This window comes from Aythya marila, assembly GCF_965140915.1.
Source record: "Aythya marila genome assembly, chromosome: 5".
NCBI classification, from domain to species: domain Eukaryota; kingdom Metazoa; phylum Chordata; class Aves; order Anseriformes; family Anatidae; genus Aythya; species Aythya marila.
This window is the reverse complement of record NC_139046.1, coordinates 41090046-41104558: the sequence shown is the minus strand read 5'-3', so window position 1 is coordinate 41104558 and position 14513 is coordinate 41090046. Positions and strand designations below refer to the sequence as shown.

At 37.2% G+C, this 14513-nt stretch overlaps 1 protein-coding gene across 4 annotated transcripts in view; it reads right to left on the bottom strand.

Annotated features, from left to right (window-relative positions):
• DPH6 (diphthamine biosynthesis 6) overlaps positions 1-14513 on the bottom strand; it is a 205771-nt gene that overhangs the window by 35624 nt on the left and 155634 nt on the right. For 3 of the 4 annotated variants that reach the window (XM_082761122.1, XM_082761125.1, XM_082761124.1), the window contains one exon: positions 969-1374. In XM_082761122.1, the coding sequence (XP_082617248.1) occupies positions 969-1374 (406 nt within the window). Of the gene's footprint in view, positions 1-968; positions 1375-3304; positions 3380-14513 lie in introns of those variants that run through there. The other variant, XM_082761123.1, reaches the window with a different exon arrangement.

Here is a 14513-nt window from a genome sequence, read left to right as displayed (position 1 = left end):
CATTCTTTGCTTCCTGGATTAAATATGCTTACTCTATGCCACATTTTTATAGCTTTCAATTCCTGTACTTTAAATCTATTAAACAATGTCAAGTTGAATTTTCTTCAAAAACTGCTGCAGGTTAAGAAAAAAAATAGGACAGTAGACTATTTGAGGGCTAACATTTATGTCAGCTAATTAATATGGATCAGTTGTGGTCTGCAAGGATTTTTAAAGTGCATGCACATTTGAGACAAATATAGACTAAGGATATGATTTGGTTCCTTCTCAAATTGATAGCAAAGCTCTTACTGATTTCAATACAAGTATGGTCTACCAGTTTGGTATGTCTGACAGATAAAAGAAGCTTTTGTGCTCTTGGGTAATGTTAGTTTTCCCAAATTGATTATAGGCCAAAATAAAGATGTACACCATAAGAAATAATTTATAGTTGCAACATTATATTTATTGTCCTGTACTCTCTTTACCTGGTGAGTGAATGAAATTTTGAAAAATTAAGTACTGGGAAAAAAAACAGTAATTTTTTTGGTGAGCAAGGTCTACTTAACTAATAACCAGAAACCAGCACATGTTCAAAACCAGACACCCTCTTATATGGAGGGTGGAACACCATTTCCTTGTTTCAAAGCATTAATATTTCATCAATATGTCTCAAAAGAGTGCCTGTCTGCACAAGGGATGTGGTTATTTGAACATAGTTCTAGATCAGGACAAAAATGGACTACCAAATGGACTGTTGTTCAAAGATGTTTAAGCAAAAGATTCACGAACCCTATGTTAGACCCTGAGGCTGCCAGATTTCTCAGCATTTTCTCTTTTTATAGAATCATAGAATAACTCAGATTGGAAGATCATCTAGTCCAACCTCCTGCTCAACATCAGGGTCAGCTGCCATCAAACCTTCTGCAGAACTAAACCAAATTACCTTAATTTTAGTATTATGACATGTTTTCTATCAGAAGTCTTACCTGTTTGTAGTACTCCAGCATCAAAGACATCCTTCTTGAAGAAAGCTCTAAAAGACAAAGGACTTGCATTGCAGTCTTCTGAAAGTTTCTCAACTGCTTGTCTAAACACAGAAACTAAGTCAGAAAGAGGTCCATCTAAATCTAGCTGAGAAGCAGATGCTGAAATCAAGCTCAGGCGTACAGAAATTGAAGCACAAGATGCAGAACTGGACTCCACAAATTCACAATCAATTTGGAAGCCCTCTGATAACATCTTCATTGCAAAATGTTTTCTTTGAAGTGGATCATCAAGTACAGCAATAACGTGCCATTCAATGGCAGCATCTTTGGGTAAGTGAGATACAACAACCACAGTGAGCATCCCACACTCCGCAGCTACATCATTATATGTCTCCGAATCTTCAACCTAAAAGAGAAACAAAATATTGTGCATATTACACAACTGGTAGAAATTAATGTTGCTCTTATTCTGATGATGTATTCAAAAATGTATGTGCAGTACAGTTATTTCTTGGAACCTGTTTTTTCCCCTAAACTTTCCTTCTTAATGAAAAGTCATTTTGAGCAATTTATCTGACAGTTAATATCTGCTCATTTTTTCCCTTCTATACTTTAAAGAAATACTGCTCTTAATGTGTTTTGCAATGAACAAATATCTTTTTTTTTTATATGCTAATTTCTATACACTAATACGGACAGAATGGACAGAATTTATATTCTTTGAAGCATAGAAAAGGCAGGAACAACAATGAAGCAACAACAATGAATTAATAAAACACGTAGAGTTATTTTAGAAGTCAAAATACTAAAGATACAGTTTAGATATTGCAAAGATAAAGTTCTGAACAGCAGAATGGTCTAAACACACCCGTTTAAAAGATAAGAGCATTTTCTTAATAGCAGAATTCATTTTGAAAGTACTTTAAATTATTGTTACATCAACCAGCACATCTAATTATCTTATTTGGTAAGTGAACTCTGAGTAACTGACCTCCTTTTACTCTAATGGCATTAAAGAAGTGGGAGAGGCTTTCTGCTTAATTCCTTGTAAAAGTTTTTGTATGGATCACTTTGGAACATGTTAGCAGGTACTGGAAGTGAATACAACATTTCAAGATACTGAAATGTTCTTCCATGAGACAGAGGAAGAAATTGTCAATTTGCAGCCATTTCAACCCAAATTAATTGTACCTAAGTACATTAAACAGTATTATCCCTGAATTTTAGCAAACCTATGATGAGTTCATAAAATAATTATCTTGTCCCTGTATTTTTGCAATGTGTTTCATCCTTCTTGGTCTGAATACAAAAAGGCCTCAGAACTTCAGATGAGGAATGCCAAATTGCAGTGGGCTGAAGCCCAGCTGCCCAGCCAGCAAAGCACCACACAGCTGCTCTTTCCTGCCCCAGTGGTACAAGTAAGAAAAGTCGTGGATCAAGATCAAGACAGTTTGATAAATGAAGTAATGACGAGGAAGAAAGGAAAAACAAAACAACAACAAAAAAGAACACCCCCCTAAAAAAAACAACCACAAACCAACCAACCAACAAACAAACAGAAAAGATGCGAAGGCAATCCCTCAACACCTCTCACAAGCAGACTGATGCCCAGTCTGTCTCTGTGAATGGGTACTTTTCCAAACCCTCCTTCCCCTCTGTTTTTTTTTTGCTGCATAAGATGTCAGATGAGATGAACAGCTCAGGTCAGCTGTCCTGACTGTGTCCCCTCTCAGCTTCCCTTTACACCCAACCAAATTGTTGTGTGGGCAGCCTGAAAAATGGAGAAGGCCTTGATGCTGTGCAGGCACTGCTCAGCCATAACTAAAACATGGGTGTGTCATCAGCACTGCTTTGGTCACAAATCCAGTATACAGCATCATAAAGGCTTTTATGAAGAAAGTCAGTTCCATCCAGGAAAGACCCTGTACACACATTTAGGTCTGCTGTCACCTTTTACTTAAATTCATATTCTCATACTCCTATTGAATGACAATGTCAACTTATGGAAAGCAACTCAAATTTATGATATATATACTCTCTAAAAGGATTAATTTACATTATTTTTATCTGCTTTTTGAGCAAACAAGTTTTAATTTGAACAATTTCAGGCATTTATTCCACCCAGCAGATATTTTCTGTCTTACTCATTCCTCTATTTTTTTTAGAGAGAGAATACAGTGATCATTTAAGATTAGTGACTTACATCATCTTTCTGTACACAGATAATAACTTTTTTTTTATATACCAATTTGCTTACTCTGCACTATATAATGGTAATGTTGTCCATTGCCTGACCTCTGAAAGGAAAAATAATAACAAGGCAAAACTGTCATTTTACCTGAAGTCGATAAGGCCATGTAACTCACAGTACCTTCAATTCACAGGCTCAATTTTCATCCACTTGCTCTCAACTTTGAGAGGAAGAAATAATGACAGGTTACAGGCACTTTATTTCAAAATTCACTCACAAGGTTATTGACAAGCATTTTCCACAGAATGTCTCTGATGTTTGACCCTCATGAGCTGTTTACATGAAAAATGCACTTACTTCTATATTAATGACAGTGGAGTCTAATTCTACACCAAACATGTAGCAATTGCTTTAGCATTTCTGTTTTTGATATGGAAACAAAAATAGGGATAATTTGTCTCAAATTGCAGTCACTTCAGTCATAATAAAATCTCACTGAGTACTGTTTGCTTTCAGTACTTTCATTAGGCAATCTGGGGCTGTTATTAAGGTACCAACACATAAATGTTATATTAGCACTTAACAGGAGGAGCACAGTATTCTCCTCTAGGAGATGAATTCTAACCTTGTCAATATAATTCTGCTCTGAGTGCTGTAAAAGAGTTTGAAAAGATGAAATACTGAAGCTTTGCACTGAGGAATAAAAAAAAAAAAAAAAGTCATGCTCATTCAGGCTTAAAGGCCACTTTGCTGGCCGAAGGTGCTGAGGTACTGTTTAGAAAAAAAGTCTAGAGAAGCTCTCTCAGGTCACAGCAAGCATAAGACAAACTTTTCTACTTCCCTGTACTTGTCTTAGGTTGTTAAATCAATTACTTCCTATTTCTGCTTGCCTTCAGCTGCCATTTAGAATATGAAGAAATACATGAAAATTAAGGCCAGGAGAAAGTACATTTCCAAATTTAACAAATGAGATGAAAGGCTGTTCACGGTGCAGCTGTACAGCACTCATAACCTTTAACTTCAGAGTTTGCACGAAGCACAAGTGATGGAGCTACTGGGGACTAAAAATCTTTCACTAGCTGCTTCAGAATCATACAGAAATACTTCTAACAATGACCTCTCCTGACTTATTTTCAAGAAATCACTGACATTTGTGTTGTACATGGATTTGAGTTGTCTTTCAGAAATGTATATCTGTCTTAAATAGCTGAATATCTTTATGATAGCCTGTCTAGTACATGGGGATGAATATATGAATTCTGCTAAGAAGTTCCAAAGAAATTCATAAGAAATCATAAGAAATATCATGCTGGAACAATATGTTAGTATTAGGAGTGAAAATAAAGTGCCATTATTTCATTACTAAGTTGCTCTTCACAACTGATTCTGCACTCCCATCAGTGAGACAACACTTCTGGCAGACAGCCATGGTACTATGGTACTATGGTTTACCACAGTACTACGGTTTACTATGGTAAATGTGTTTTTAGGGTTCTCGCATAAGGATACTGCTGTAGATTGTTCTATAAATGAGCATAGGTTTTGGCCTAGACCTTTTTTGAGTACAGTCTTGAAAGAAAAAAGCAAACATAAATTGAGGTAGAGGATAAAGCAGTTTGGCTTGCAATTCTTGGAAAAGAAGTGACAAATAATTAATGAGGGGTTATAAAACAGGGCCAAGCATGGTTGAAAGCAGAGATTTCTTAAGGTATGTATGATCTGTTGTTTACAAATCTTTACAAATTTCATTAGGTTGTAGGTGTAGCTGCTATCTACAGGTATTTAGATAAACACTTAAACAGTTATTTTCTAGCTAAGAATTAGCAGTACTCAAATGATTTTCAATTCATGGGAGAGTGTATGCATGTTAAAGATTCCCATTTTCACTTGTTAGCATTTCCACAGAAAATTTAATCTTTTCTAAAAACAAATACTACAAAGCAACTTTGCACCAGCAATAATTTGGATGTCATTGGAAAAAAATAACCAGATTGTACAAGCTCAACAGCTGACTGCTGAGATAATATGGTGGCAGATGCTATTTCTGTGCTACACTTTTACATGATCTGATTTAAAGAGGGCTGGAGCAAGAAGCCAGGCAGCACCCTTTTGCTGTACAGGAGACAGCCTCTGAAAATAAATGGATCTACAATAATGCCTTCTTCCAGGAATGTATTCAATACACAAACTGTATTGTCTCAGAGATCACACTATGTCAGTATTCTGATTCTGTCATGATCTGAAGTGGTTTATCCCAGGACAAAGATGTGATATGACAAACAGTTTAGAGAATGTGACTCTCTTATTTACCTTCCGTTTTGTGATACCAAACTAGATTGATGCCATATTGTGCTAAACATTGACAAGAGTACCATACTATGCTAAGTAATGTCTTGGAAGGTCTTCATGGACCGGTTAATAAAGAATCACAGCAGTTGACAGGAGTCAAGAAAACAAGTAAAACATTATGAATTGTTAGCCAAGGGATAGAGAACACAGTGGGCTACATTATGCCACTGTAGTAATTCACAGTTCATCCGCACCTTCAGTAAGATACACACTGAAAATGTTCTCCAGCCTCCTTAAGGAGGATCTGACAGAGGTTTACAAAATCATGCATGATATAAAAAGGGATAAGAACTGATTTTAGTGCATGCTTCTCCTTATGTACAAGAGCTACGGATCATCAAATGACATTAGTAAGAGCATGGTTACGAAAAATACAATGGTGGATGACACTTAAATTTCTTTGACAGAGAATACAGTGGTTACAAGAACTTTATGTGGATTCAAGGGAGGCCTGAACAAATACTCAGAAGACTGAGTCAGTGGGGATTATAACAGACATTTAAAATTCCTAGTAAAAAATATTTTATTTTATACAATAGTTAATAATTAATACAGAAATTAGTGATTTATATAACTATTAAAATTATTTTTTTACTTTTATTAATTTTAATATTAATTAAAATAGTTTGAGGTTGGGAGAAGATTAGGGTGGATATATGGTTTTCCTGTTCACATCTGAAGATGTGAAAAGAAAAAAGAAAAACAAAAAGAAAAGGAAAAGGAAAAAGAAAAAAAGAAAAAAAAAAAAAAAAGAAAAAGGACAAAAAAAGCTTCATCCTCCCCTCCCCCCGCCCCCAAAGTAGAATCACACAAAGAACTGCTGGAAACCCACTCTTAAGGGGCCACATATATTTTTAATCCCCGTTTATACTGATAGAGACAGCAGTGTTAGCACAGAAAAGTAAAACACAATTTACAGCGCCAGACAGTGCTGAGCAGGAGGTTTGCCTGGTTTAGGCACCTGCCACAGCAACGCACACATCTTGAGCCCCATTACCACTGGAGTCATTGAGACAGTCAGCTGTGTTTTAACTCCTCTAATGAACTTGTGCTGTGGATGCTTAACTCAAATCTGCAAAAGTATAAGAACAAGTGGCTGGAAATAGAAGAGGTTGAAAGACAAGGCTGAAAACTTACTGAAGGCCACAGTACTATAGGTAACAAATGGCATCAAATTCAGTAAGGTATCTAATCACAAGAAAGGAGAATGGGGACTCCCACTATACTTTATACCCATGTGTAGGTTGAAACTGAAAAAAAGAGCTTGGTAGAAACATGCCTTAGCTAATATTTCCATTAAAATGTTTAAAATACAAGCCCTCAGATGGAAGGTTAACAATGGAGTACGTTGATTCATTTTTAAAATTGTAATTAACCTGTATTTCCATATTAAAGTAAATGGCTAGCTGAACTGCTGTGTGCTTAATTCTTTCCTGAGCTTTGTTCAGATACAAAGGTTATCACGTTGCTTATAGTATTACTGTGTCCTTGCATTTTGTAGGCCATAGTTCTTAGTAAAAATTCATTTTATTTTCATGGTATGTGTTCAGGGTATGTGCTATGTAAGAATAATCTTACACTAATGAATTCCTAATGCTTCAAAACAAAGCTCCAATGTTATGAATGTAGTTAAAGGAAAAACACTGGGATGTAGGGGCATAAACTAAACTACAGAGTAAGGTTTTATAAGTGCTAAGCTTGAAAGAGACTTTCTAGAATTTCTACAGATTTCTAGAATCTGTCTAGTAGTGTATTCTTTCATTAAAAAATGTAAAATCTACGTCAGTCCTATTAACACAGGAATAATAAGTATGGGACAAACCTATACTTAAAGCATTTTATGAGCATTTAACTATTTTACATAATTTAGTAGAAAAAAGGTACACATTTCAATTATTAACATTTATATAGAAAATTGCTTATTTTGACTATCCTCCATTTGTTCCAAATGAGAAATATTCTTTTTGTTGTGTGAGTAAGGACTAAGGACTACCTACCTCACAGATGAATTCGGAATTGGGCTATAAGAGACAGAGATGAATGCGTAATTGCTATCTCTACAAAGAATTGACTCAGAGAACAAAAAGAAAGATACTGTGATGTTACTTTTAGAAGCTGAGTTTATGAAAATCTTCTATGGTATGCATTATTACACCATTATAGTGGCAAGATTAATGTGCCTTTAAATAATACATTTAAAATTTCTTTTACACTGCCTGCATAAAACTCAGTGCATCAAACTCCTGAGATCCAGTTCAAGCTTTGCTAGAGAGTCTCTCACAACAATAGGTTTATGACTTTAAAAAGTAAAGATTCCACTAGGAAAACCACATAAGAATAAAAATGTCAGTTCCTGAAGAAAGTAGGATACAAGCAATCCTTTTCAACATCCTAGTTCATCTAATAAATAGGCCACATACATTCCTCATATAACACTCTTGAATTCAAAGAATGAATAGCACAGTGTTTTATAACAATAAAATTGTTAAGACTTTTTGCAAAGCTTACAAATATAAAAAAGTCTGATGTTTATTATTCTTTCCTGAAATAAAACAGTATTTGCTGCATGCCAAAAATACACAAGCCTGGCAGGCTAAAAATGAGGTCTTATAAACCTGAATATTTATAGTGGATCAAATACTGTTAATATAAAAAGAAACATTTTTTTCAGATATTTTAGTCCTCTCTACTCCACAACATGTTGGACAAGGTTGACAGTAGTTCAAGTGTCACCATGTCATATAGAAACTATTTTGTACAATGTCAGCTGGAACACTGAGCTGGTGTTACCAGCCAATGCTTGTTTGGTGTTACCCAACAGGGAGAATCTACAGAAAGCAAGATTCTACTTTATTTTTTGTTCCACTATCTGATAGCACATTTTGCAGAATATTTTTTGTGTAGTCTTTACCAATCTTTTGGAAACAGAAACAGCAAAAAAAAAAGGAAATTAGATATAGGAAAACAAATATGATTTTAGAAATTTAGGGGCAGTAATATTTTAGGGTACTTTTAATAATTTTTTGTAATTCACAAGGACTTCAAATTAATGTGATCTCTCAATATAATATTTTCACAAGCTGGCATTTGGAAAAAAATTTACATGCAGGTACAGTGGTGATGCAAAATTAATTATTAGATACGAAGTAGTCAGCAATTAGCATGCCAAGCACAAAAGATTAAAGTTTGACAAAAGCAAAAATGGGTGAAGAAAATGAGCATGCTTCAAATTGTACTAGAAAGAGTATAGAAAATCTGAAACATATACAATATATTGCTGGCTATTTTTAAGATTTTTCAAGGTTAAAATCTTATGGTGGCTAACCAAATATATCAAAAGAAACAACTATAAAAATTAACTTTCGTAATATAACCGCTACCACACCAGTAAGCATTTTAAGGGACCAAATCACACAACAAATCTGATAAATTTAATTTTAGAAGACAAGAGAGGCATTTTTTTGTTTGTTTGCTTTTGTTTTTTTGGTATATAAAGAATATATTAAGTCTGCAGAATCAAAACTTTCATGACAAATGGTATCTGAATAGTATTACTGCAAGTATATGTAAGCTTTATAAAAAAAGACGAGCAAATGGCTGTGAAGACAGAAAGCGTTCATAAGAAACCAGATCAATAACTATATATGATCTATAGTTAATATCACTCAAACAGAATATTTTAGCAACTTGGTATTCTTTTACCCTTACTGTCAACAGAGGCTTCAAGAAGTGGTATAAATTTTCTTCATTTCTGTGTGATAGACAAAAGCTCAGCTGAAATTAAAGACATAACCTTAAAAGCTCTGTTTTGATTACATTTAGTATATAAGGACGTCATTTGCTCATTAATTTTGTTTCTCTTTTCTATTGTTGGATCCCTGCATTTTTTTTATCATTTGGGACACTGAGAAGGCACACTGCAGGCTCCGTGACATGATCAAACTAAGAGCAATCAGTATCGCATTTCCATTAAGACATAGTCAGCTTTGAGTAAGTCTCTAGAAGAAATAAACAACTGAAAGCATGAACAAAGGCCATATGAAAAGTCTGTAATAACTAGGCTAACACTTCAGCTTTTTGGGTTACCAACGCAGAAGTTTCCTTGAAAAGTAAGCTTAAATAATTACTTGTTAGATTAAATTGAAAGGAAAAAACGAAAACATAAAGTGGCCTGTAGAAATGGCCTACTAATTGACTACTACATGCGTAGTAGTCAACAAGAATCTCCTATGTAAGACTGAGACTTCCATTTTATCTTAGTTTATCAGATAAGTATCACAATTTGTTCTATCCCATTATCTAACACCATAGTCTCAACTGCCCTATGGACTTCAGAGTTGTCAACTCTCTCTTGAATTTTATTCCATCTCTCTTCAAAATACATTTCATAATGTTATGTGACAATTATGCCACCATCAGAGCAAAAGAAAGATCTTAAAATGTTGGATAACTGGAAGCTATTGGAAGGGTGTGGTAATATACAACACCATATTTGTATGTTTTTAGGTGGTTCTAAACTTCAGACACAGTACTGAGCACTCAGAGGAAAGAACCTTCAGAGGACTGTAATTAATGTGTCTGGACACATCATGAGCACTATCAACATAGCCATCCAAGGGGCACAGTGCCTGAAATTCAGAATTAGACAACGACTATTAGCTTTAAAAATGCATGTGACTGGTTGAAGGAGATTTTTCCTCTTACTGGTCCCTTAATTACCCACACAGACGCATACTGAGACAGATTACATCTCAGTTTTGTTTGTTATGGTTGTGTGTTTGTTCTCCTTTTTCTGGGGGAACTGTTTATGGCTGCAGCAAAAAGATTTTAGTAAGCAAGTACTCTGATACAATATGAATATGTCTTTTTTTGCTGTAAGTCAAAGGGGCAGTCTGATTATGGGTCAGGAAGGGATTTCCACTTTTGTTAAACTCATACAAGTCTTGGGTTGTTTAGTTTATTCTGCAGAATTAGTCACAGATCCTCTCACTAACATAGCATCAGTTAGGTTGGAAAAGACTTTCAAGATCATCAAGACTTTCAAGATCATCATCAAGATTCCTGACCTACTGAGTCCCATCGCTAACCATGTCCCTTAATTACATGTCCACGCATTTCTTAAATATCTCCAGGTATGGGGACTCCACCACTTCCCCGGGCAGCCCATTCCAATGCTTGAACACCCTCTTCATGAATAAATTCTTCCTAATGTCCAAACTAAACCACCCCTAGTGCAACTTCAGGCTGTTGCATCATACCCTATCACTTGTCACCTGAAAAAAGGGACTGACACCCTCTTCCCTTCAGGTAGTTGTAGAGAGAGATGAGGTCTCTCCTCAGCCTCCTCTTCTCCAGACCAAACAACTTCAATTCCCTTTGTTCCATTTGTACAAAGTGTACATGCAAACCTAATAAACACAATTCCTACTGCACAGGAAGCTCAGTCCCTCTGTTCTCATCCTGTGGCATAAAATATTTTAAACTCTCAAGGTCTGATATATTTTTGGCTAAGTACACCCACAGGGTTCAAAATAGGAATACCTGGGTAAAATGCAATGGTCTGTGATATAAAGGTCAGACTAAATGATCTGGTGGTGCCTTCTGGCTGCAAAAGCTCCTAAAGCTCTGAAATCTGTTTTACCCACTACTTACACTCAGTCTTTCTACAGGCATTACTGTGCCTGAACAATAAAAAACCCACAAGAAGGCAACCATCTTACTCATTATGGCCTTTAATATCCCTTGCTGATAGTTTTAAATTTTTAAACAGCCCTACCTGTTGTGCTGTCTTTTATGTGTTCTCACAGTTACAGATATAATTTTGGAAGCAAAATATCTAAACAGTAAGCATAATAAAAATGAAACAGGTTAAAGCTTATTAGCTGTAGGGAGCAGATGTAGCAAAATCCTGCCAGTTCCCCTACATTTCCTCCCCAGCAGGGACTTTCTGTCAAGCTGTGAGTTAGCTCTATACAATAATGCAGGCTGCTGTTTTTGCAATTGCACCTTCCTATACCTCGCTATTGTACTAAAAATTCACTTTGATTTTTGATTTCTTCCTTGGTAATAATAATATTTAAAGCAATTCCTGCAGAGCTAAATGTAAATTCCAGCACTGCATGCTAGATACTCAAAAGGGCATGAAAATGTAAAATTGATAAGAAAATTACACATTAAAAAGCTGTTTTATTTGCTTTAAAAATATTAACTTCCTCTCAACAAACTAAAGATTCCTGAGCCAAGAGATAACCAGTTAATGACTGGAGTTAAGATTCCTTGAAATACCTCTCAAACATATATCATTCAATATATCAGTTACAATGTGGAAAAAATGATAACTATTTAAGGAACAAAGTCATAAATTGATAGCAATATAAACTGAAAGCAAATGAAGTCTGCCACATGAAACATGATCACAGACTGTCACTCTGAGGGTTTTATTCTTCAAGTGTAGTGTCAAAAATAAGCACTTAGAAAAGAGAGTTTAACTGAATTAAGGACATTCAAGATGGAAAGATTCCACTTGAAATTCACTTGAGAATGTGTACCCAAATGCGACAGAAAATGAGAAAATTTAATGGTCAAAATCTGCTTTCTGGGCATTAAGGTTATCTGATTTTATGATTCAGAATTTAAATTTGAGATCCTGATTGCAAAGATGTTTTCTTTGAAAGTCTACTTTCCTTCTGAACTTTGAATTTGAGCTGTTGAGCTAATTTTCAAACCAAGTGTCAGCTCTTACCTCACATAGTCTAACTACAGTCACAAGTTCACCTGCGGATGTATAGCACCATTGGCTACTGCTGTTACACCTGAAATTAAATTTTGTAGTACATAGTGAAGGAAATTGTGATATTACTGGAGGCAGAAGAAAACCAATCTGAAAATTCTGGTGGCACTCCTAAACTCCTATTAATTGCCAGACTTTCACTCATTGAGACAAACACCTTTAAATCTATTATATGAAATAATAGATTTGGGTCAGCTGTCTGGTCTCTCTGTCCTGCACTCTCACCCACTGCCTATGGAAATTAACTCCACCCCAGCCAGACCCAGTATACCCACTAATTAAAGGAATTTCAGGGTAACTAATTTTAGGCACCTAAAAACGATAAGCCAATCTTGAGTTAAAATGCCTTTACATAACACATATTAATATATATGCTAGTTAAAACTTGATGAAAAATACAAATACATATTCATGGATATGTTTGGGTATGTATGTATGTACATTTATCCATATGCATATATATGTGTATGGGGAGGATGGGAAAGTGAAAATATGTATCTATACATCTCCCCTTGTCATTCTGCAGAACATGCACAGGGAGACTATGCACTACTGAACAGATATCTATAATTCCATGCAAAGATACACTTGACAAATTATGACAAAACTTTACAAAAAATGCTGACTTAATTAGAAATGATTGACAATTAGTATTTTCATCAGTTAACAGTTACGTTTTCCTCTTTCACAGAATCACAGAATCAAAGAATCACAGAATTTCTAGGTTGGAAGAGACCTCAAGATCATCGAGTCCAACCTCTGACCTAACGCTAGCAGTCCCCACTAAACCATATCCCTAAGCTCTACATCTAAACGTCTTTTGAAGACTTCCAGGGATGGTGACTCCACCACTTCCCTGGGCAGCCTGTTCCAATGCCTGACAACCCTTTCAGTAAAGAAGTTCTTCCTAACATCTAACCTAAAACTCCCCTGGCTCAACTTAAGCCCATTCCCCCTCGTCCTGTCACCAGGCACGTGGGAGAACAGACCAACTCCCACCTCGCTACAGCCTCCCTTGAGGTACTTATAGAGAGCGATAAGGTCGCCCCCGAGCCTCCTCTTCTCCAGGCTGAACAAGCCCAGCTCCCTCAGCCGCTCCTCGTAGGACTTGTTCTCCAGACCCCTCACCAGCTTCGTCGCCCTTCTCTGCACCCGCTCAAGCACCTCGATGTCCTTCTTGTAGCGAGGGGCCCAAAACTGAACACAGTACTCGAGGTGCGGCCTCACCAGAGCTGAGTACAGGGGGACGATCACCTCCCTAGCCCTGCTGGTCACACTGTTCCTGATACAAGCCAGGATGCCGTTGGCCTTCTTGGCCACCTGAGCACACTGCTGGCTCATATTCAGCTGACTATCAACCATCACTCCCAGGTCCTTCTCTGCCTGGCAGCTCTCCAACCATTCCTCTCCCAGCCTGTAGCTCTGCTTGGGGTTATTGCACCCCAGGTGCAGGACCCGGCACTTGGCCTTGTTGAACTTCATGCAGTTGACCTCAGCCCATCGGTGCAGCCTATCCAGATCCTCCTGCAGAGCTTTCCTACCCTCAAGCAGATCGACACACGCACCTAACTTGGTGTCATCTGCGAACTTACTGAGGGTGCACTCGATGCCCTCATCCAGATCATCAATGAAGATATTAAAGAGGACCGGCCCCAGCACTGAGCCCTGGGGGACGCCACTAGTGACTGGCCTCCAACTGGACTTGACTCCATTCACCATGACTCTTTGGGCCTGGCTATCCAGCCAGTTTCTAACCCAACGAAGCGTGCGCCAGTCCAAGCCAAGAGCAGACAGTTTCTTGAGGAGAATGGTGTGGGAGACGGTGTCAAAAGCCTTGCTGAAGTCAAGGTAGACCTCATCCACCCAGCGCGTCACTTTGTCATAGAAGGAGATCAGGTTCATCAAGCAGGATCTGCCTTTCATAAACCCATGCTGACTGGGCCTGATCGCCTGCTTGCCCTGTAAGTGCCGCATGATGACTCTCAAGATAATCTGCTCCATGAGCTTCCCTGGCACTGAGGTCAAACTGACAGGCCTGTAGTTTCCTGGGTCTGCCCTCCGGCCCTTCTTGTAGATGGGCGTCACGTTTGCTAGCCGCCAGTCAACTGGTACCTCCCCCAATAGCCAGGACTGCTGATAAATGATGGACAGCGGCTTGGCCAGCTCCTCTGCCAGTTCTCCCAGTACCCTTGGGTGGATCCCATCCGGCCCCATC